At 44.3% G+C, this 22,503-nt stretch overlaps 1 protein-coding gene across 5 annotated transcripts; it reads left to right on the top strand.

The window, feature by feature from the left end:
* The first annotated feature begins 259 nt into the window (after positions 1 to 259).
* Positions 260 to 22,463, top strand: usp47 (ubiquitin specific peptidase 47). Of its 5 annotated transcripts, none has more exons than XM_036980734.1 (30): positions 260 to 602; positions 3,801 to 3,860; positions 5,709 to 5,903; positions 6,556 to 6,669; positions 6,819 to 6,972; positions 8,692 to 8,788; positions 8,900 to 9,045; positions 9,260 to 9,339; positions 9,653 to 9,670; positions 11,604 to 11,753; positions 11,994 to 12,089; positions 12,239 to 12,391; positions 12,640 to 12,798; positions 12,965 to 13,096; positions 13,268 to 13,344; positions 13,776 to 13,831; positions 14,035 to 14,147; positions 14,265 to 14,372; positions 14,610 to 14,817; positions 14,913 to 15,028; positions 15,186 to 15,305; positions 15,442 to 16,240; positions 18,351 to 18,526; positions 18,720 to 18,800; positions 18,992 to 19,107; positions 19,615 to 19,733; positions 20,057 to 20,187; positions 20,489 to 20,536; positions 20,657 to 20,787; positions 20,882 to 22,463. In XM_036980734.1, the coding sequence occupies exons 1-30, from the start codon at positions 558 to 560 to the stop codon at positions 21,054 to 21,056; spliced, it is 4,173 nt and encodes a 1,390-aa protein (XP_036836629.1). In that variant the 5' UTR covers positions 260 to 557; the 3' UTR covers positions 21,057 to 22,463. The 5 variants fall into 5 exon arrangements, with proteins under 5 accessions (XP_036836629.1, XP_036836628.1, XP_036836630.1 ...); XM_036980733.1 differs by having other exon boundaries at positions 9,650 to 9,670; XM_036980735.1 differs by lacking the exon at positions 9,653 to 9,670.
* Positions 22,464 to 22,503: the final 40 nt, after the last annotated feature.

Below are 22,503 nucleotides of genomic sequence, written 5' to 3'. Positions count from 1 at the left end.
ATCGTTTTCATACTCATCAAACCATTCAGTGACCACTTGTGCTCTGTGGCAGGAGCATTGTCATCCTATGGGGGTTAGCCATGGCAGCCAAAATAATGGCCTGCCCAGCATTTTTATGCATTACCCTAAGCATGACGGGGACTCAGGAACCACATCTGTGTGGAAGCACCTGCTTTCAATATACTTTATATCAGTAATTTACTCAAGTGTTTACTTTAATTTTGGCAGTTACCTGTACATACATTCCCTACAGACTTGCTCTAAGTACGTAGGTTATCAGTAACATCAGAGATGTTTAAGGATGTGACGATGATACCTTCTCTGGAATCTCGGGAAACTGAAGGCTGTCCATTTCCTCCCCATTGATTGCTGTGTGTTGTGCTTAAGTGGTGTAACAGAAACTATCCTATATCAGTTTCATACAAGTTTTTATTAGTTTCAGTTTAGTTGTACAGACCCTCGGGTTGAAAAAACACAAATTATGTTTTTGTTCACCGTCGTAAAGTTTTCCTGTTGACATCGAGCGCGGGTAGATGGCTGTATAAATTGTCACACAAATGGAAATGGTGCCCAGCGAAGAGAACCAGCTCGTACCGAAAGAGGTGAGATTATCATAGCCAGTTACAGAACGGGGTTCTGGCAACAACGGGCCCTTAGTAATAATTCTTATGACAGTCAATGATACAAGCAACTTTTTAGAAGTTAGCACAGAAAAGTAGTTGGTGGCATTATCTACTGACGCTTAAAACCGCAATGATCGAGTTGGCTAACTAACGTTAGCTTTCATCTAGCTAGTTAGCAAAGGTTGCTAGCATGCTAACCTTAGCGAGCTACTGTAGCTTTAAACCCGATTGTTTCGCTCAAAGGCGTAGTAACGTTTAATTAGGAAACTGGTGGACAACAGTGCTAGCTACATGGGGAAAAAATAAAATTGTAGAGTATTATTTGCTAGTTTTTTGTTGTGGCTAGCTTTATCATAATGTCGTTAGACATTGCTTTGAGGTGCTGGTAACGTTATCTTGTAGCTGGCTAGCTTGTCAAAGCAAAGGCAAACTAGCCAGCTGGACGAGGTTGTTGATGACTAGCTGCCTTGCTAGTTTCAGATCGGGTAAACAATGGAGTCCTTATTGCTGTCAACGTTAGCTAGCCAGTTAGCGAGAGCTAGCCAGCTGGTTATATATTTTTCTAAACATCAGTCTCAAACGACAACATTTTGGTTTCATAGCTAACGTTAATTAACTATGATATATCTTATACAAACATTTTGTTATTAGTTAGCTGTGATAATATTATATGTTCAGTGTAATTTAACTAGCTAACATTAACTAGTAATACTACAATACCCTCCTTTGCTTCATACGGTCTAACTGTTAATAGTTAACAATCTAAACGTTTTTGTGTCAGCATCTCCTTATTTACATTTCATAGGGTTGTTTTTGTATCCACAATTTCCACACGAAGATTTATTGTAGCTAATCCGGCCACTGTTTTGGCTGAGCTATCGTGCCAGGGGCTGTAGAAAAGTTCCAGGCCTGTAGTCAGTGAACTGCCTGCTTTCATTGCAATTAGAAATAATTACATTGCCATTTGACATTGTGTTAATGGATTTCCCACCTTTTGAAAATGATACTATAATCATCACACAATCCAAATCGTATATTAATATCGAAATGTGAATCCATCTAGCTGAGAAATAACATAATTGCAGATCAAGGATAAAGACAAGGAGTGTTGAGCCTCTGTTTAGGCTGGTATTAGGGCTGAGACTGGAATGTTGACCTCAGTAGGATGATACATTTCTTTAAAATTGAATTTACTCTAGTTTTAATCTGCTTTGGACAGCCTCTCTCAATAATCAAGTGTTCCCAGTGCTGAAGGTCCAAGCCACTGTGCTCAGCGACGCCTCGATCGGTCCTCTCTCCATCCCCCTAGTCATGCGGCTGAACCCATTATTTCAGCTCTATGCAGGGCTCCACGTCCTAATGCTGATGACAATCTCCAACCTTACGCACATTGCTGCCTGGGCTGCTGTCACTCTGCATTTGAGCATGGCTAGAACTCGTTTTTCAGTTGGATGTCGTGTAAAATAATGGAGAATCGGCTTCGTTATCCCTTAACTAAGCAAGATAACTATTCTTTAATTTGTCTCAATTTGAACTGGAACAGGTTAGGCGACTTGAAATAGTTTTTTTTTAACAGAACCAAAACTCAGTTTAAAGATGTTATTGTCCAACCAATGAAGGCAATAGTCTGTATTTGAATCAGTAGCTTCACATTAGTCACTCCAGCCTACTATTGCGTTGTCCAGAGGGAACTGGTTGGTTTAAACTTTGCAGAGCCACCTGCTAGCTTCTGTTAAAGCGCTTGACAGAAGTTGTGTGCAGTGGGATGAGTCAGCGGATGGAGGGTGTTTTCGGCCTCTGAGGTTAGACTTAGTTCTCAATCTGGCATTGGGCATATGCACACCTACTGATGTATTGTTATAAAATTGTTCCTATTTCATCAAGTACAACAAGGTCTTCAAGTCTCTTTTATTCTCTAAGGTTGTGTAAGCTAGCTTCAAACGCTCATATAATTTCCTCTGTGGTGGTGGCCTTTGCATAGCTCCATTTCGGGAGCAGGCTTTCCTAGGAGATAACAGGACATTTAATACTGTGTAAGGGCTATTGTATTTACGTTCATTGTCATGTTTGTTTTTCATTGATTTGGTAAACTTAAGTTTCAGACTTTTCATAAAATGTCCCTAGTATGGTTCTTCTTTCAGGGTAATGTTAAATGTTTGTCAGATGTGCAAATGCATGTTAATGCAATGTAATTCCCATGACAACTCACGTTAGGCCTAAATGTTCTTTTAAAAACCAAATCCCCAAACCGGTTACGGTTAACAAGCCCTCTCTTACTTTCCCTTCATGCAATTGTCAGTTCTCGAGAAACAACATGCATAGAAAAGTTTCAGTATCTGTTTCAGGAAGTCATTAGACCTCAGGTGCTACTGTAAAACCAGGAAGTAAAGATCCACTTTTTTTCTCCCATATTGTCATCTGGATTGAAGAAAAATGTTTATCTTAGACTCGACTGACTTGAAAAGGAGACTGAAGTTCTGCTGAAATGTAGGGTTTTCTGCCAGCCAGTGACTATAGACCAGGTTGTTCTCTCACCTTCTGAAGGCTCATCAACAGAGTTAGTGTTGCTGTAGGCCTACTGATGCAGGGTGTTTGTTTGCTGTAATTTGCCCTGTTGGCAGGAAGATGTTTTTCAGGGTCACCTTACTGGATCAATAATGATTTAACAGAAATCCAGACTAATAACTCTGATTTTAGATAAGTAATAATTCTACTGTGTTTGTCACTTAGCCTAGATTCTCATATCTGTTCTGTGTAGTGTGATTGTCTGGGCTCTGTTGAACCTACGGCTGCATGTCAGCACCTTGCAACATTATCTGTGATTTATAAATACCCCTAATCTGATAATTCACGTGTGTGTGTGTGTGTGTTGACATCTGCGGCTTGTTTGTCATCGGCCTGACAGATTTTGCCAAGATCACCAGCTTCACATAGTTACTTTAGGATGGTCACTTGTTCTGTCTGTGGTTTTAATAATACCTACAGTATATTACTGGTGGTCTTTAGAAGTGAATTGAAAGCATGCCATTCCAAATTAGTTCGTCTGAGCCGGTGTGCTTGTGGATACATAGAGAAACTCTAGCATGTTGCATAACTGTTTCCCTTCTCGGTAACAGCTGTTTGCACTGTTTTAATCTTTTATGTGTTTTTCACCCCTCCTCCCTATGTGTCCATTAGGGTATGTTTTGGAGTTGCAGGCAGAGTATTTTCAATGAGATGAAGAAGAGGTTCTCTCAGGTAGTCCCTCCTAGTCGAGTGGAGTGACTGTGTGCAGCTTACTGTGTTGGGTTTGCTGATGACTGCATGGAGCCTCCGGTTTTTACGGTCCTGAATGTTTAGCCAACCTACTACCAGCTGGTCACTGTGCCTAGACCATAACAAAATATTAACTAGAACAGAGGGCTGATTGAGTGAGGGCCAGTTTTGTTCACCAAAATGGTAGTAACACCAGCCCAACATGACACACAGGCTACGCATGTAGGTTAAATAAACTGACCATAGGAATTTTTGTTTGGGGGATGACCCATTTTAATCCTTTAGGAAAATACAAAAGGTTCTTGGATTAGGAAAACATTTGACAAATGTCAACACACCACACACATGGATTAGAATTGTGGACAATTAAAGGTCACAATAAGCTAGAGGTCTCGACCGACTATGATTTTTCAATGCCGATACCGATTTATTGGAGGACAAAAAAAGCCGATACCGATTAATCGGACAATTTTTATTTGTAATAATGACAATTACAACAATACTGAATGAACACTTATTTTAACGTAATATAATACATCAATAAAATCAATTTAGCCTCAAATAAATAATGAAACATTTTCAATTTGGTTTAAATAATGTAAAAACAAAGTGTTGGAGGTGAAAGTGCAATATGTGCCATGTAAGAAAGCTAATGTGTAAGTTCCTTGCTCAGAACATGAGAACATATGATGGTTCCTTTTAACATGAGTCTTCAATATTCCCAGGTAAGAAGTTTTAGGTTGTAGTTATAGGACTATTTCCCTTTCTACCATTTGCATTTCATTAACCTTTGACTATTGAATGTTCTTATAGGCACTTTAGTATTGCCAGTGTAACAGTATAGCTTCCGTCCCTCTCCTCGCTCCTCCCTGGGCTCGAACCAGAAGCACAATGACAACAACCACCCTCGAAGCAGCGTTACCCATGCAGAGCAAGGGAAACAACCACAGGCTCAGAGCGAGTGACATTTGAAACGCTATTAGCGCGCGCTAAAGAGCCAGCCATTTCATTTCGTTACACCAGCCTCATCTCGGGAGTTGATAGGCTTGAAGTCATAAACCGTGCAATGCTTGATGCACAACGAAGAGCTGCTGGCAAAACGCACAAAAGTGCTGTTTGAATGAATGTTTACTCGCCTGCTTCTGTCTACCACTGCTCAATACTTAGATGCTTGAATGCTCAGTCAGATTATACGCAACGCAGGACACGCTAGATAATATCTAGTAATATCATCAACCATGTGTAGTTAACTAGTGATTATGATTCTTTTTTATAAGATACGTTTAATACTAGCTAGCAACTTACCTTGGCTTACTGCATTCGCGTAACAGGCAGTCTCCTTGTGGAGTGCAACGAGAGAGAGGTAGGTCGTTATTGCGTTGGACTCGTTAACTGTAAGGGTGCAATATTGGATCCCCCGAGCTGACAAGGTGAAAATCTGTCGTTCTGCCCCTGAACAAGGCAGTTAACCCACCGTTCCTAGGCCGTCATTGAAAATAAGAATGTGTTCTTAACTGACTTGCCTAGTTAAATAAAAAAAATCTGCAAATTTGCCGCCCAAAAATAACGATTTCCGATTGTTATGAAAACTTGAAATCGGCCCTAATTAATCGGCCATTCCGATTAATCGGTCGACCTCTAGTTATGACATTCATGTGTGAGTATGAGAATGCCCTAACCACTGACTGTAGTCAAATCGCTCAGCTCCCTGAATGCATGCAAATAAGCTGCTGATAACGTTTTGTTTTAATATTTTGTCATGAAGTAGAAAACTGAATGGAGATGTGTGATCTGCGCTCAAGGTGTTTGTATGTGTCCTGTATCCTACAGATAGAGAATGCGTCAGAGGAGCCCAGAGTGCTGTGCATAGTCCAGGACACTACCAATGCTAAGACGGTCAACGAGAGGCTCACCCTCAACCTGCCAGCCTCCACTACTCTCTCCAAACTCTTTGAGGATGTGGCCCACAAGGCGAGCTATGTGAACGGCACCTTTGACCTGGCATGGGGCAAGACCGGGGACATGGTGAGTCTGTGTCCTAAGACAACGTTATGATCCCAGGTCCCTTCATTGGATCCTGATTGGGGGGTTTACATAGACCAAACTCCTCCAACACGTCCGTCGTTGTTTGCTCCTCCACACATGGCTACACTGTCTACTGTATGTCAGCTGTTCTACTGAGCTGCACTCAATGACCAACGGCTTGAAATGGTGCTGTTTGGATCCTCCCCATCGGGTGTAAATGGCTTTGTTTGAATGTACGCCAGTCTATCTTTCCTGTCCCGGAAGTAATCTGAGGCTGGGGTTATCTCACGAGTAGGTCAGTGGATTAAGCTCTATTTCCATAGCTGGCTACTCTTCCCCTCATTCTCCTCCCTCCCTCTCCTCCAGCCAACATAACAGGGGTAAACACTGCTGCTTCATAGCATGCTCCCCCAGCTGGTCCTAAAAGCTCATCTTTTGACTGATCAACATGGAGAGGATTCTCATTCTGAATTGAATGGGAACCAATTTGATTTGACAGGTTGATTATGTTGGGTTGTATTGTGGGGATCTACTGATATTTTTCTCTCAAATCCTAGTTTTATTTTGTTTGCGTCTGCAATTATTTTTTCATGCTCAGACCTGCCTGTCCAAACTGAAGGGTGTTTATTTTTATTTTTATGTTCTCCCCTAGGGGTCGCTGGATCCCAGCAGTGAGATGTCCCTCACTGAGTCTGGGTTCGAGCCCGGGAAGAGGAACTTCCTCCAGCTCACAGACAAGGACGGAGAACAGCCTCAGATTGCGTCGGTGAGTGAGTGGGGAAGATAAAATTAAGTTAATGGTTTTAATGAATACCAGCATGCCTAAGGCATTCCCCTGGAGGAGGGATTGCATGCAGTTCGTTCTTGGTAGACTAGTGGTACCTATAAGCTGAAGCTTAATTCTCCTTTGTGTAGGATGAGTCGGGGACAGCGGGCAGCAGTGGTCTGGATGACAGCTCCCAGGAGCGCTTCATCGGCCCGCTGCCCAGAGATGGCACGGTGGGCTGCAGCAGCGACTACAGCAGCCCCAGCTATTCCTACTCCTCCATCCTCAACAAGTCTGACACAGGTACACCCTCTGTCAACAGCATAGACTTGACCTCACTTCCTTTTACGTAACCCCCCTGACCACTCACTTAATGAAGCAGATGCTAAGCTACAGGACTGTTTTGCTAGCACAGACTGGAATATGTTCCAGGATTCTTCCGATGGCATTGAGGAGTACGCCACATCAGTCACTGGCTTCATCAATAAGTCCATTGATGACGTCGTCCCCACAGTGACTGTACGTACATACCCCAACCAGAAGCCATTGATTACAGGCAAAACCCGCACTGAGCTAAAGGGTAGAGCTGCCGCTATCAAGGAGCGGGACTATAACCCGGAAGCTTATGAGAAATCCCGCTATGCCCTTCATCGAATCATCAAAGCGTCAATTCAGGACTAAGATTAAATCATACTACACCGGCTCCGATGCTCGTCGGATGTGGCAGGGCTTGCAAACTATTAGACTACAAAGGGAAGCACAGCCACGAGCTACCCAGTGACACAAGCCTACCAGATGAGCTAAATTACTTCTATGCTCGCTTCGAGGCAAGTAACACTGAAACATGCATGAGAGCATCAGCTGTTCCGGAAGACTGTGCTCACGCTTTCCGCAGCTGATGTAAGACCTTCAAACAGATCAACATTCACAAGGCCGCAGGGCCAGACGGATTACAAGGACGTGTATTCTGAGCAGGCGCTGACAAACTGGCAAGTGCCTTCACTGACATTTTCAGCCTCTCCCTGTCTGAGTCTGTAATACCAACATGTTTCAAGCAAACCACCATAGTCCCTGTGCCCAAGAACACTAAGGTAACCTACCTAAATGACTTCTGAGCCTTAGCACTCACGTCTGTAGCCATGAAGTGCTTTGAAAGGCTGGTCATGGCTCACATCAACTCTATTATCCCAGAAACCCTGGACCCATTCCAATTTGCATACCATCTCAGCAGATCCATAGATAGTGGATCCATAGATGCAATCTCTATTGCACTTCACACTGCCCTTCCCCAGCTAGACAAAAGGAACACATGTGAGAATGCTATTAATTGACTACAGCTCAGCATTCAACACCTTAGTGCCCTCAAAGCTCATCACTAAGCTAAGAATTTGGCATGGGTCCTCAGATCCTCAAAGTTCTACAGCTGCACCGTGGTTGCATCACTGCCTGGTATGGCAACTGCTTGGCCTCCGACTGGAAGGCACTACAGAGGGTAGTGTGCACGGCCTAGTATATCACTGGGGCCAAGCTTCTTGCCATCCATGACCTCAATACCAGGCGGTGTCAGAGGAAGGCCCTAAAAATGGTCAGACTCCAGCCACCCTAGTCATAGACTGTTCTCTCTGCTACCGCACTGCAAGTGGTACTGGAGCGCCAAGTCTAGGTCCAAAATATTTCTTAACAGCTTCTACCCCCAAGCCATATGACTCCTGAATAGCTAATCCCCCCCCCCCCCCCCCCACCCTTACGCTGCTGCTACTCTGTTTATCTATGCAGTCACTAACTCTACCTACATGTACATATTACCTCGACTAACCGTAGCTCCTGCACATTGACTCTGTACCAGTACCCCCTGTATATAGCCTCACTATTGTTATTTTACTTCTGCGTTTTAATGATTTGTTTTATTTCTTTACTTATCTGATTATTGTTGGTTAAGGGCTTGTGAGTCAGCATTCCACTGTTGTATTTGGTGCATGTGACAAATAACATTTAATTTCATGTCTTTCGCCCTCTCTGCAGGATATGTGGGTTTGGTGAACCAGGCCATGACCTGCTATTTGAACAGCCTTCTACAAACTCTGTTTATGACCCCGGAGTTCAGAAATGCACTGTACAAGTAAGTACCTGTTCTCATGAAGCTCTTTGTGATTGTTTTACTAAACAACTGTATTTAATGGGAAGAGTGTTGTCCTAAAACTATGTTCTGCTTGTCCACTGTTCCCTCCAGCTGGGAATTTGAGGAGTCGGAGGAAGACCCGGTCACCAGCATCCCTTACCAGCTACAGAGGCTGTTTTTGCTGCTGCAGACCAGTAAGAAGAGGGCCATCGAGACCACCGACGTGACCCGCAGCTTCGGCTGGGACAGCAGCGAAGGTGGGCTGTCACACTGCTACTTCTAGACAACCCCCGCCAGGCACCCTCCCTGTAACCAGGAGTGGCCCAGGCTCAACCTCTTCTGATGTTTTGATGAAGGAACTGGAAGAGTGTGGGGAAGGGGTACTGTGTGTTTTGTCACACAGTTCGCTGTGTCTTAACTGATCTGTGTGTGTTTTCTCTTCTGCGGTGTCTGCGTATCTGTGTTTTGTAGCCTGGCAGCAGCATGATGTCCAGGAGCTGTGTAGGGTCATGTTTGATGCCCTGGAGCAGAAATGGAAGCAGACAGAGCAGGTATGAAAGAAAAGTTAACCCTGACACTTGTCTAAACACTAATCCAGGGAGCCAATGAGGGGCCTCCCCAAGGCCCAGATCAAAGGGCCATCTGTAGGAAGGGGAGAAAGTGCCAGTAAGGCTGAGGGTTAGCTTTTTTCTGATCTCAGGAGTTTGGTATAAACCGTATACACTTACTTCACTGTGGATAGAAGCACTAGGCTTGTGCACGTGAGCTCCTGCATTTAGCTGTATTTGTAAAGAATGCTCTGCATTATCATTGTGGTTAATCAAAGTCCCATTTTGATATTTGCTATATTTGTGTCCCCAGCAGCAGTTTTCTCCACTTACGGTACTTATTTGAATTTCTATTATTGTTTTCTTCAACTGTCTGTTTGATTTTGTCATATAACAAATGACATATTATATGCATACAAAAAACGTGATTGGGATTGCACAATAAAGTCAGATTTATTTCTGTGGTCCCAATTGGTTTTATTTTGGGGGGGGGGTGTTGACATGCACCGAGTGTACAGAATATTAAGAATGCCTTCCTAGTATTGAGTTGCACCCACTTTTACCCTCAGAACAGCCTCAATTCATCGGGTCATGGACTCTACAAGTTGTCAAACTCGTTCCACAGGGATGCTGGCCCATGTTGACTCCAGTGCTTCTCACAGTTGTCAAGTTGGCTGACTGTCCTTTGGGTGGTGGACCATTCTTGATATACATGAGAAACTGTTGAGTGTGAAAAACCCAGCAGCATTGCAGTTCTTGACATAAATCTGTGCACCTAGTACCATACCTCATTCAACTGCACTTACATTTATTGTCTTGCCTATACGCCCTCTATACACCCTCTGTGCACACACACAGTCCATGTCTCAAGGCTTAAAAATCCTTGTTTTACCTGTCTCCTCCCTTTTATCTACACTGATTTTGAAGAAGTGGATTTCACAAGTGACATCAATAAGGGATCATTGCTTTCACCTGGTCAGGGAAAGAGCAGATGTTTTTAATGTTTTGTACACTCAGGGTAGAATCATTCCAGCTATACAGACGTGAAAATGTTTTCTACTTTTAAATCATTAGCCAACTTTTTACATTTTATTTGATGTTATTGTTGCTGTGGTAGTTCCACTCAACAGTGCCGGAATATAAAAAAGGGTTCTTACCTGATATACTCTTACATTTTAAAAAGGTGATTATTTGAGTCTCTGGCACAGGTATTATGCTGGTGGGCGTCTCTAACAAAATAAACAATTGGATAAGTACGTGAGGACCGAGTCAGTGATAATTCTGTGGACCTTACCAGACCAAGTTCAATTAATACAATTCATTTTTACACACACAGCCAGCCTAGCTGCTTAAAATGCTGGACCCCCAGATGAGTACGAGGGCCGGTAGAGTTAAAATAAAATTCTAACAAGCTTGTTTCAGCTAGTCTGTGGCTTGTTCTTTAGAATCAAAAGTGTTTAATTCCTAAATTATTGTTTAGATGTTTGTGGCTGCTGGTGAACCATGATGAGCACACATAATCAGTGACACTGAACTAGCTTACCTGCCAGACTCTTCAGGGTGTCAATATCAAGCCATTTTGAGGTCTAGCTAAGAATGACATTTTGGGGTTTATTTTTGTTAAATCTCACAGGTCTGGTACCGATCACCTTGGGTGTGAATTTGATGTTTTTGGTGTAACCTCTGAGTTTCCCACTTTGACACTAAAACCAGGGAACCTTGCAAGCGTTACTCTGGAACCAAATAAAATTAATTATGTTTTTCTAAGATGCAGAGAATGTTTGTCAAAGCCATTTAGTAATATTGCACTAAGGATCTCTCAGGCTTTGTTCTTTTGGGAAACCAATTGAGAAGAGTCATCTGTGTACAAAAACAATTTACAAGAGCAGGCTGATTTCACATCGTTAATGTACAGTAGGAAGAGCAGTGGACCAAGGTCGCTCCCCTGTGGGACCCCACAGCTAATCTCCAGTTTTCCATTAACATCCAACACTTGGACCAATTGGTCTCTGACTGCATAAGGCCCTATTTAACAGGTAATGGGCCTGCTGTTGCAGTCACATATTTAGTGAAATGTGTTGACTCTTGGAGAGGAGCCAGGTCATTGTCTTTGGGGAGTTTACGTTATTATTGCGCTGGCATAGAGTTGAGGTTGTGTGAGTAGTATGTACTGCGTGAGCAGTGAAGAGCATGTTTCAGAGTTCTGAGAGATACATGTGAGTGTTGACTGCTCGGGCCTGACTCCCTGGTGTTGTGTCCCCCCTCAGGCTGACCTGATTAACCAGCTATACCAGGGGAAGCTGAAGGACTATGTGCGCTGTCTGGAGTGTGGCTATGAGAGCTGGAGGATCGACACCTACCTGGACATCCCTCTGGTCATCAGACCCTTTGGGGCCAGCCAGGCTTATGGCAGCGTGGTGCGTGTCTCTCTGCCACCATCTCTTATGTCTCTACCCTTCTTCATGACTATAGAAGTATTAATCCAAGTGTGTGAGGAGATCAAAGCTATGATGGTCATTTGTGTTCACCACGCAGACACGGACCCTGCTGTATGCTCCTCCATTTTCCTAAGACTTTTAATAGTAAGACAGTGTAATGTGACGTAGATGTGGTTAGAGTTGTTACTGATACAGTGCCTTTGTGACTCACTGAAACAGGAGGAGGCTCTGCAGGCCTTCGTCCAGCCAGAGACTCTGGACGGGGCCAACCAGTATTTCTGTGAGCGCTGCAAGAAAAAATGTGATGCCCGTAAGGTGAGTATACAGACTAGTGATCTTGTTGATGTTAAGACCACACTTCCCTTTGGGTCATGGGAGAACTGATTGGGGAGGATGTTGAGTGAAGGTCGTCACTGGTCTGGCCATTTGTGTTCTGACCCATGCCCTTTGTCCTCCCTCCACAGGGGCTGAGGTTTCTGCACTTTCCCTACCTGTTGACTTTGCAGCTGAAGCGTTTTGACTTTGACTACACCACTATGCACCGCATCAAACTCAACGACCGCATGTCCTTCCCTGAGGAGCTGGACATGGGTCCTTTCATCGACGTGGAGGACGAGGTGAGACACTCCAGCCCAGTGTGGCCTCCTATGTGTTTTATAGTCTAGATAGAATAATGATATCAGGCCCAGGGTGGAATAGTGCCAGGCGTTCAGGTCCACTCAAATTAGATTTTCGATTATGTTTCATGTATTTAGTCATTTCAATGTCATCATTAATTCATGAGTGTAACTGATACCTGAGCTCTGTCTGCTTTCTCTCTCTTTCCATCCTGCTCTTTGTTTTTGATCAATGTCCGCTCTCATAGAAATCTCCTCAAACGGAGAGCTGCACTGACAGCGGGGCAGAGAATGAAGGCAGTTGCCACAGTGACCAGATGAGCAACGACTTCTCGGCAGACGACGGTGTTGATGAGGGCATCTGCCTGGACAGCGCCAGCAGTACTGAGAGGGTCCTGAAGCCAAAGGTACCCAGCCTCAACACTATGTAATACCACACAAACCGTCCTTACACTCTAGCATCCGTACTCTGTGTCTTATAGCCCATCCTGGTCTGTTTGCATGTAGTGCAATCTGCTGTCATTAGATTTAATTGTTAGCTAATTGTCTCTCCTGCCCCTGTCTCGTCTCCAGAGTTCATTGACCTTTGAGCTGTTCTCGGTCATGGTCCATTCGGGCAGCGCTGCAGGTGGCCACTACTATGCCTGCATTAAGTCCTTCAGCGATGGCCAGTGGTACAGTTTCAACGACCAGCACGTCAGCAAGGTTATTCTCAGTCTTCAAATAACTTATGTTTACTATGCATGTAATACTAGACAAAACAACTCGACCTACGCTTTAAATAGACTTAAGAAATTGACGCCTGTCATTGTAACATTCTATTGACAGTTGTCAGAAACACAATGGTGGTTGTCCTGTGTGTGTGTCCTTCTATAGATCACCCAGGAAGACATCAGGAAAACATATGGAGGGTCCTCGGGGAGCAGAGGCTATTACTCCAGTGCCTTTGCCAGGTCAGTGGAGCTCCTGTCTCTGTCAATCTCTGGATTGATCTGAAATCAATATGTCCCTGAACACATCTCACTCCCATGCCTGGCTCTCCCTTCTTACAATCTCATTGTATGTACCTACTAATGCATGCCTACATGGCCAGAACATTAGCAGTATCTGTTCACTTCACACACCGCAACGTTCAATACCAGAGGAAGCTTTAATAGGGATGAACCGGGGCTTTTTTACTTAGAGTGCTACATTTTATTGAAGTCTCCCTGGGAGAAAAACAAGAGGGTTGTTATTCAGGCTAGGACAAAGCCCTGTTGATAACTGAGCTTTTACGTAATGCACTGTTCTTTCATGTGTTTGGAAAGGAAGATGGAACTCTATTTGGCTACTCATTTTCCTTTACTCCATTTGCATTTAATAAGATGTTTTTCTGTTCCAACAGCTCTACGAATGCGTATATGCTGATTTATAGGTTGAAAGACCCCTCAAGGAATGCAAGTAAGGGAAACGTATTAATCAAGTCTAGTTCCATTATCAACTTTGCTTTTACATTTCTAAAATGACTGTTAAACTGTATTAAGTTACATATGTGGGTATAACAATCCTAGTAGGTTCTACTTTCCAAGTCTCTCTCAATGACTTAGACCCCCAGTTAGTTATGGTGATCTCTTGACTGATGGGCCGTGTTGTTACCACTGCAGAGTATCTGGATTGTGATGACTTCCCTGAGCACATAAAGCATCTGGTCCAGAGGGAGAAGGAGTCTGAGGAGCAGGAGAAAAGACAGAGGGAGATCGAGCGCAATACCTGCAAGGTACATCCTCCTCCTGTGGACTTTCCCATGGGCAACGGTGTCGGTCATTTGACTGAATGTTCTGTTGTTTTTCACAGCGGTTGTATTGTTGTTAATTGCTCTGTATTTCTCTGTCAGATCAAGCTGTTCTGCATGCATCCGGTGAAGATGATGGCTATGATGGAGAACAAGCTGGAAGTGCACAAGGACAAGACGCTCAGAGAGGCAACAGAGATGGCCTACAAGGTACGTCAGAGTGGAAGCTAAACGCGGAGGAAAGCATTGAAAGCTAATCTCACTCAGCAGCTGCAATGCATACCAGCCAGCGGTCGGGGTGACAAAAAAGAGTGGTCCAAGGATAGACATGGTTCTAAGATTAAAATGGGGGTCGCAATGGCCAAGAGAAGCCTCAAAACATTCTCTTATGTGTCTATTAGCAATTGGATGTGTGTGTGTGTCTTTGCCACCCATTCTGCCCCCTAGCTCATGGAACTGGATGGGGTGGTCCCGCTGGACTGCTGTCGCCTGGTCAAGTACGATGAGTTCCATGAGTACCTGGAGCGTTCGTACGAGGGCGAGGACGACACCCCCATGGGGCTGCTGCTGGGCGGGGTCAAGTCGTCCTACATGTTTGACCTGCTGCTGGAGACCCGCAGAGCTGAACAAGTCTTCCAGCCATACAAACCTGGAGGTCAGTAAAACATATTCAAGACTTAAAATATAATACTATAACTAGCAACTATTTTAGCCTTTTCAGAAGTGAGTTGTTTGTGTGTGTCTCTGTAGAGGTGATGGTGAAGGTTCACGTGGTGGATCTGAAGACGGACACTATCGCCCCTCCCGTCAGCATCAGGGCCTATCTAAACCAGTCAATCACTGAGTTCAAGCAGCTCATTGCACAGGTAAGTTAGTTCAGACACTCCTCTTTAATTCTTCATTTCTATCTAGTCTAATCCAGCCTGATACAGTCTATACTTGTAAGACCATAAAATCTGCCCGTATTTGTTTTGGGATCTTTGGTGAATTATCTCTCCGGTGTGTGTATTGTATTGTTAAAAGGCCACAGAGCTCTCAGCTGAAACCATGCGTGTCGTCCTGGAGCGCTGCTATAATGACCTTCGGCTTCTCTACGTGCCCAACAAGACACTGAAAGCAGAGGGTTTCTTCAGGAGCAACAAGGTCGCACTCCACTTTATTGTCCTTTCCAGCTTGGGTCTGCTGTGTTTAATGTTGTGTATCTGTAAACATTTTTCAGCAGTGCTTTAATCTCAGATGTAACACACATCTAATTTGTCCATTCTCTGGTTTCTCTTAGGTTTTTGTGGAAAGCTCTGAATCCCCAGATCACCAGGTCACCTTCACTGATTCCCTCTTGTGGAAACTACTGGATCGCCATGGGAACACAATCCGCCTGTTTGTCTCGCTGCCTGTGCAATCCCCCGGCACCAACCGAACTATTTGCCAAAAAGTTGGTGGCGACACTGAGGAGTGCTCTGAGGGGTCAAAGGGCAACAGGAATTCCGTAGAGGCCATCCTGGAGGAGAGCACAGAGAAGCTGAAGAACCTGTCCCTCCAGCAGCAGCAGGGCTCCAGCACCAGTGACAGCCAGAAGAGCTCAGACACCAGCGACTTCGAGCACATCGAGTCCCCCTCACCCTCTCAGGAACCAGACTCCTCCTCCGTATCTGCTGTTGTTGCAGTCGACAACCGAGAGCTGGAGAACCGGATCCGGGCGGCCAGCGGGGGGGCCTACTCTGACCCGGAAACCCAGTTCCCTGGGGAGGAGCGCTCAGACTCTGAGGTGAACAACGACCGCAGCACAAGCTCAGTGGACAGTGACATCCTGAGCTCCAGCCACAGCAGTGACACGCTGTGCAACGCTGACAGCGGCCCCATCCAGCTGGCCAACGGCCTGGACTCACACAGCATAACCAGCAGCCGCCGCTCCAAGGCCAACGAGGGCAAGAAAGAGACGTGGGACACAGCCGAGGAGGACAGTGGCACGGACAGCGAGTATGACGAGAACGGGAAGAGCAAGGCAGAATCCTATTACCTCTACTTCAGAGCAGAGCCATATGCACAGGAGGACGGCTCTGGGGAAGGAGGCCAGAAATGTACGTCTTCTCTCTGTATGATGATGATTCTGTACTCAGCAATGATTTCGATTGTACAAAGTGTTTCTCAACCTTTTCTGTAATGGGGCTCGGGAAACTATAGTCTCCCTCCCCTAACATTTTCATTAGAGATGAATGGGTATCATTTCCTTTGGCAGACATGTTATCTGAGTTTACTGATGGACATATCTGAAGAGTTTGTCTACAATGTGAGAGTTTGATATTGTACTATATTTAATCTTTGGACAAATGGGGTTAGTTTTTTACACATTTCATTAATCAAGTCCTGTAAATACATGTTCAAATGATCAAATCTTAATATTTTTTTGGTATATATAGTGTGTGTGTAGGAGATATCTCTAAAGAAATCCACTCACTCCTAGATTATAAGCAAATCCAATGCAGGTCAATGGAGAGTGAGGCCTGCTACAACATTCAATCAAATGTATTTATTAAGCCCTTCTTACATCAGCTGATGTCACAAAGTGCTCTACAGAAACCCAGCCTAAAACCCCAAACAGCAATCAATGCAGGTGTAGAAGCACGGTGGCTAGGAAAAACTCCCTAGAAAGACCAGAACCTAGGAAGAAACCTAGAGAGGAACCAGGCTATGAGGGGTGGCCAGTCCTCTTCTGACTGTGCTGGGTGGAGATTATAACAGAACATGGCCAAGCTGTTCAAATGTTCATAGATGACCAGCAGGATCTAATAATAATAATAATCACGGTAGTTGTCGAGGGTGCAACAGGTCAGCACCTCAGGAGTAAATGACAGTTGGCTTTTCATAGCCGATCATTCAGAGTATCTCTACCGCTCCTGCTGTCTCTAGAGAGTTGAAAACAGCAGGTCTGTGTCAGGTAGTACGTCCGGTGAACAGGTCAGGGTTCCATAGCAGCAGGCAGAACAGTTGAAACTGGCTCAGCAGCAGGCATATAACCACACCCACTTTGCCAAAGCACAGCCCACACACCACTAGAGGGAGATCTTCAACCACCAACTTACCATCCTGAGACAAGGCCGAGTATAGCCCACGAAGATCTCCGCCACGGCACAAACCGGGGGGGGGGGCAACCCGGACAGGAAGATCACGTTAGTGACTCAACCCACTCAAGTGACGCACCACTCCCTCTTTCTCTCACAATCTCACATGTGTACACACCACAGACATTCACACGCTTGCACACCCATGCGCCCGCTCAAACAGCTGGTGGGAAAGTCCAACTGTTCTAAATGTATTTACAAATGCAGGTCTTTGAAGCTAATCTTGTTTAGTCTGATGTCCTAACTGGTTTATTTGAAAGTTTAGTTTGTGGGAACTGTAAAATTGTTATTTTGTAAATAAGTGTGGATCGTTCATATGAATTTAAAACATTTTGATTTGAAGGACACATTCCATACATGTTTGTCCATGGTAGAAGAGGTCAGAAAGTGCTCAAATATTACAGTTTCCATACCCTACCATGAGACATCCATGCACACCTGCATGTGTGTGTATGTCTGTGGTATGTGTGTCCCCCTGCTTGTGAGAGAGAGGGAGAATGATGTAGCAGGCCTCACTCTCCATTGACTTACATTGGATTGGCTTGCGCTGTAAAGTAAGATTTGAAGTTTAAGATCTGAGAGCGGGAGAACGCTGTACAATGACTCTCCAATCTCCATTAAATCAGAGTGTATTGTATATACTCTAGGTGGTGGGTGTTGACAACAAAAAAACAGCAACACTTGTCCAAAGAATAAATATAGTACGATACAGAAATGGCTGTAGTTCACAAACAACATTGAGTTGAGTCATGAATTATATATTTTGGCTTAAATATCAATACTATATGCTTTTAAACAATTTAATTTTTAAGTGTGTTTCAAAATGCATATGCTGAAGTAATTTTTTAAGGTTTTTATTTCATTTAAATTATAAAATGTGAATGGGTTCATTTAAGATAAGCACTCATGTCAGTTATCTGACAGACCGGTGAGCAACACCTTGGGGGTTAAGAAACACTGGTTTAGATGGTCTTAGAACAAAATCCACATGTAGTATTTATTTACTGTTATATGATTAGTTTGTTCCAACTAATTGAAATGTATGTTTTGGTGCCTGTTTGCCTGTCAGGTGTACTGGTCCACGTGGATAAGAGGATAACTCTGTCAGCATTCAAACAGAACCTGGAGCCTTTCGTGGGGGTCACCTCTACCCAGTTCAAAGTGTTCCGCGTCTACGCCAACAACCAGGAGTTTGAGAGTGTACGGCTCAACGAGACCCTCTCCTCCTTCTCTGACGACAACAAGGTCCGTAGCATCTCACTATCTGCCCCTTTCAAAACACCATGACTCTTCTCAAAAGATAATGGTGTGTGTGTTTGTAAATATATAGATAGATAGATAGATATGTTTATATATATATAAACATATCTATCTATTTATGTATATATATATATATCTATCTATCTGATCCATGACGCTCCTCTTGGTCTTCTTACAGATAACCATTCGATTAGGCAGAGCACTGAAGAAGGGCGAGTATCGGGTGAAAGTGTACCAGCTACTAGTGAATGATGCAGAGGTAAGGACCGGGATGTGCTGATGTTTCTTCAGACACAGAAGTGATTGTTATTCGGTGTTGTGCAATTTCCTCACTTAACAGCAGCCTGTAGGTGTGTCACTGATGGATTTGTCACCAGGGTGTATTATGTGACAGTTGTATATGTCATTGTGTTTCATGCTTAAGTGTGTGTGTGTGTCTCTCCTCCCCAGCCCTGTAAGTTCCTTGTGGACACAGTGTTTGCTAAGGGCATGACTGTGAAACAGTCCAAAGAGGAGCTAATGCCTCAGCTGAAAGACCAATGCAAGCTGGACCTCAACATCGACAAGTGGGTTCCACCGTACACACTTAAAAACATCTAATCTGCATATCTAAGATGATCTATGTACACAATCTAATGCACATGAATGTATGGGCACACATCCAACCATACATCAACTTTTATACACTTGAATCCCTTACCTACATATTTTCTTATGAAAGCATTTGTTGGCACTGACTACTTGACTGTAAAAGGTTCCACAGTTGTCTTTGTGGTGATACAATCAGAATGTCAAAGTCTCCAGTAATTTACCAGGTGTAAGTGCCTTGCTCAAAGGCACATCACCAGATTTTTCACCTAGTCAGCGCGGGGATTCAAACCAGTGACCTTTCGGTTACTGGACAAATGCTCTTAACCGTTAGGCTACCTGCTGTAGATCCTCTCACTTCAAAATATCATGGGCACCTTTGTTCTCTTATGGATGGGTACTGTGAGTGACCTTTTAAAGCACTGACTCACAGCTGATGCTTATTGCTAGAAGTGTTGTTGAATCCTAATTGTGTGTGGGGTCAGGTTCCGTCTCAGGAAGAAGACGTGGAAGAACCCAGGGACAGTGTTTCTGGACTACCACGTCTATGAGGAGGACATCAACATCTCCAGTAACTGGGAGGTCTTTCTGGAGGTTCTAGATGGTAATACTGGTTTGCTATTGTTTCGACTACTCTCTTCAGAGCCATTTGTAAATCGCCTCATGGTCATCATAGCCTGAATAGAGACAAACTTACACTCAGATATATTACTGCTTTTATATCAAACGCCTATATTAGGTCACGTAAAAATGGTTTTAGAGGAAGATTTAACATAATTACTTCTGTAAAAGGGAAAAAAACCTGTAGAACTGAATTGTCTCTCCTCTGAATGAGTATCACTTGTGAGAGAGCGAAAGAGAGGCAGACAGAGAAAGTGGGTGTGTGTGCTCAGCCAGCCCCAACCCTCCTCTCCTGCCCCTTTCCAGGACCGGAGAAGATGAAGTCCATGTCCCAGCTGGCTGTGCTCACCCGCCGCTGGACCCCCGCCCAGATGAAGCTGGAGCCCTTCCAGGAAGTGGTTCTGGAGAGCAGCAGTGTGGAGGAACTCAAGGAAAAGGTGTGTGTGTATTCACATACTGAATGTCGGTGCCAGGCCTTGTACATGTCTGAGGCCACATACACACTGGATTGCAAGGCAGCACTGGGATTGTCTTACCCACTAAGTGCTGCTCCCAGCAACATCACTGGGTCTGATGCACCACTTGGGAGTAGTGAGATGCACTGTAACTTTTCACATCGCAGTATATAACATCAGCCTCTAGACTTTGAGATGCATAAGTAGATGTTGCAAGGTAAATTATAGGGCATGCTAAATTAATATTAAAAGGCCATTTGTGACATCAATTCTCTCTCTCCAGCTCAGTGAAATAAGTGGTATTCCTCTTGAAAACCTGGAGTTTGCCAAGGTAGGTAAACCGTTTTTGACACTGTAAGGATTTATTTTTTGCTCTTACATTGATTCACTCCACTTAATTTCCTGAAATGTTTCCCAGTTTACTGACTGGCATCCTGATTGTCTCCTGCAGGGGCGTGGAACATTTCCTTGTGATATCTCGGTTTTGGAGATCCATCAGGATCTGGACTGGAACCCTAAAGTGTCCACTCTGAATGTGTGGCCTCTGTACATCTGTGATGATGGTGCTGTGGTCTTCTACAGGTAAACCCCTCATGTTCAGGGAAAACTGCAGATATTTGGTTCAATATAGGTATATTCTGCAGAAAGTCTCACAGCTTGTGCTCTGGTGTTTCAGGGACAGCACAGAGGAGCCTATGGAACAGTCGGAAGATGAACGCAATGAGCTGATGAAGAAGGAGAGCAGCCGGCTGCTGAAGACTGGCCAACGGGTCAGTTACTCACCTCGTAAGGAGAAGGCCCTTAAGATCTACCTGGATGGGGGCCCGGTCAAGGACCCGGGGCAGGACTGAGGCCCATCTGAGGCCCGTCCCAGTTAGCTGGCTGGCCTGCCTGCCTGCCGCAGTGTAGCTTGGCCCGGCCAGGGGACCCTGTCTGGCGTGGGGCCCCACGTTGACTCGACGACGTCACCAGAGCAGTGCGTTTCACACGCCCTCTTTCGTCCTCCCATCTGAGCTCTAGGGGAAAGAGTGGCTCAGAAATCATATTGTGCACTGTAGTTTATTGTACTGTGAAGTTTAAAGGGAAGTGCAAAAGCTATTCAATTAAATAAAAAAAAATACCATACCGACAAATCAATTTAATGGAAATGTTCCAGACATGGGTGCACGATCAGGGTAGAGCTGTGTAGCCAGGGGGAAAGAAATGTCTTTCTGTTTCCTCTCTTCTCTGCGACACTTTTTCTCCTCATCTCCCTCTAGCACTTGGTTTCTCGCTCTCCCCCTCTGTTATGCAGACTAGCAAGAGACTACCTGACCCATCTGTGAACATGTACCTGGTTCAAATTCTCCACATTTGAAATTTTACCAGGCTAGAGCGATGCTCGTCCCACCCACCCACTTTAGAGACTGTGAGTATAAAGCCAAGAGTATCTACAACAACAAACTCACTTTCAGTTTTCTTCCAGGTTCTTTATCTTCTTTAATCCAAACTGCAGTTTATCATCTTTGGCAAATTGATATGTAGTTCACACTCAACATTTGAATGACCTCTGTATCTCTGATTCTATAAAGCGGTCATTTTTTAAATTTGCTGACATTTATGCTGTTTTCCCAGAATGCCACAGTGTGCATCCCTGTGGAAACTCCTCTTACTGCTGCTCCACCCCCTTTGCTTTATAGGAACTCAGCCTCTGCCATTTCCTCCTGATTCACTGATATGTGTTAGTCTTCCAATTACCAAGGAAATGGCAACTAGACCACCAAGTAGACTAATTTTAGGCGCTCATCATTTTGTTCAATGTAAATTATTTTGATGTTATTGTGAGCGACCTCTGGCACACATTAAAAACATTTTGTCTGTATTTAACCTTATGTTAATTTAGAAACATGTTTATTTCCTCTGTCGTTTTTATTTCTGCACGATGTGAATGGTGTGCGTGTCTGTCGAGGCCACGTGCATGCTGATTGCTTGAGGGGCGGGAGCCCTCAGTGGTTTTGGGAGATGGTTGGGGGCAATATATACCTGCTGCTGCTTCTCATAGACTGAGACCAGAGGGCATAGACCCTACTGGACCAGCTGACTGGGTCTCCACACTGCAGGGCCCAGCAGAGCTCCTCTGGGCTTCTAATGCTGCCTGCCACAAGCTGTTCACAGTAGAAATGCCAATAAAATAATTTGTTTCTTTGTTTTGAGGTTTAAATCTTGTGTGAACATAGTTAAGGTGATTTTAGAATGAAATTAAAATGTTTTTTTCATAACTGCGGTATTCTGTTATTGTAAATGAAGTATTTTGATTCC

This window comes from Oncorhynchus mykiss, chromosome 6, assembly GCF_013265735.2.
Source record: "Oncorhynchus mykiss isolate Arlee chromosome 6, USDA_OmykA_1.1, whole genome shotgun sequence".
Lineage (NCBI taxonomy): Eukaryota > Metazoa > Chordata > Actinopteri > Salmoniformes > Salmonidae > Oncorhynchus > Oncorhynchus mykiss.
This window is presented reverse-complemented; position numbering and strand designations above follow the sequence as displayed.

Coding starts and splice junctions, on each gene's coding strand:
- usp47 (XM_036980733.1), top strand. CDS start 558: ATGGAAATGGTGCCCAGCGAAGAGAACCAGCTCGTACCGAAAGAG. Junction 12,392..12,639: donor TCATCGACGTGGAGGACGAG/GTGAGACACTCC, acceptor CCGCTCTCATAG/AAATCTCCTCAAACGGAGAG. Junction 14,373..14,609: donor CAACAGAGATGGCCTACAAG/GTACGTCAGAGT, acceptor TCTGCCCCCTAG/CTCATGGAACTGGATGGGGT.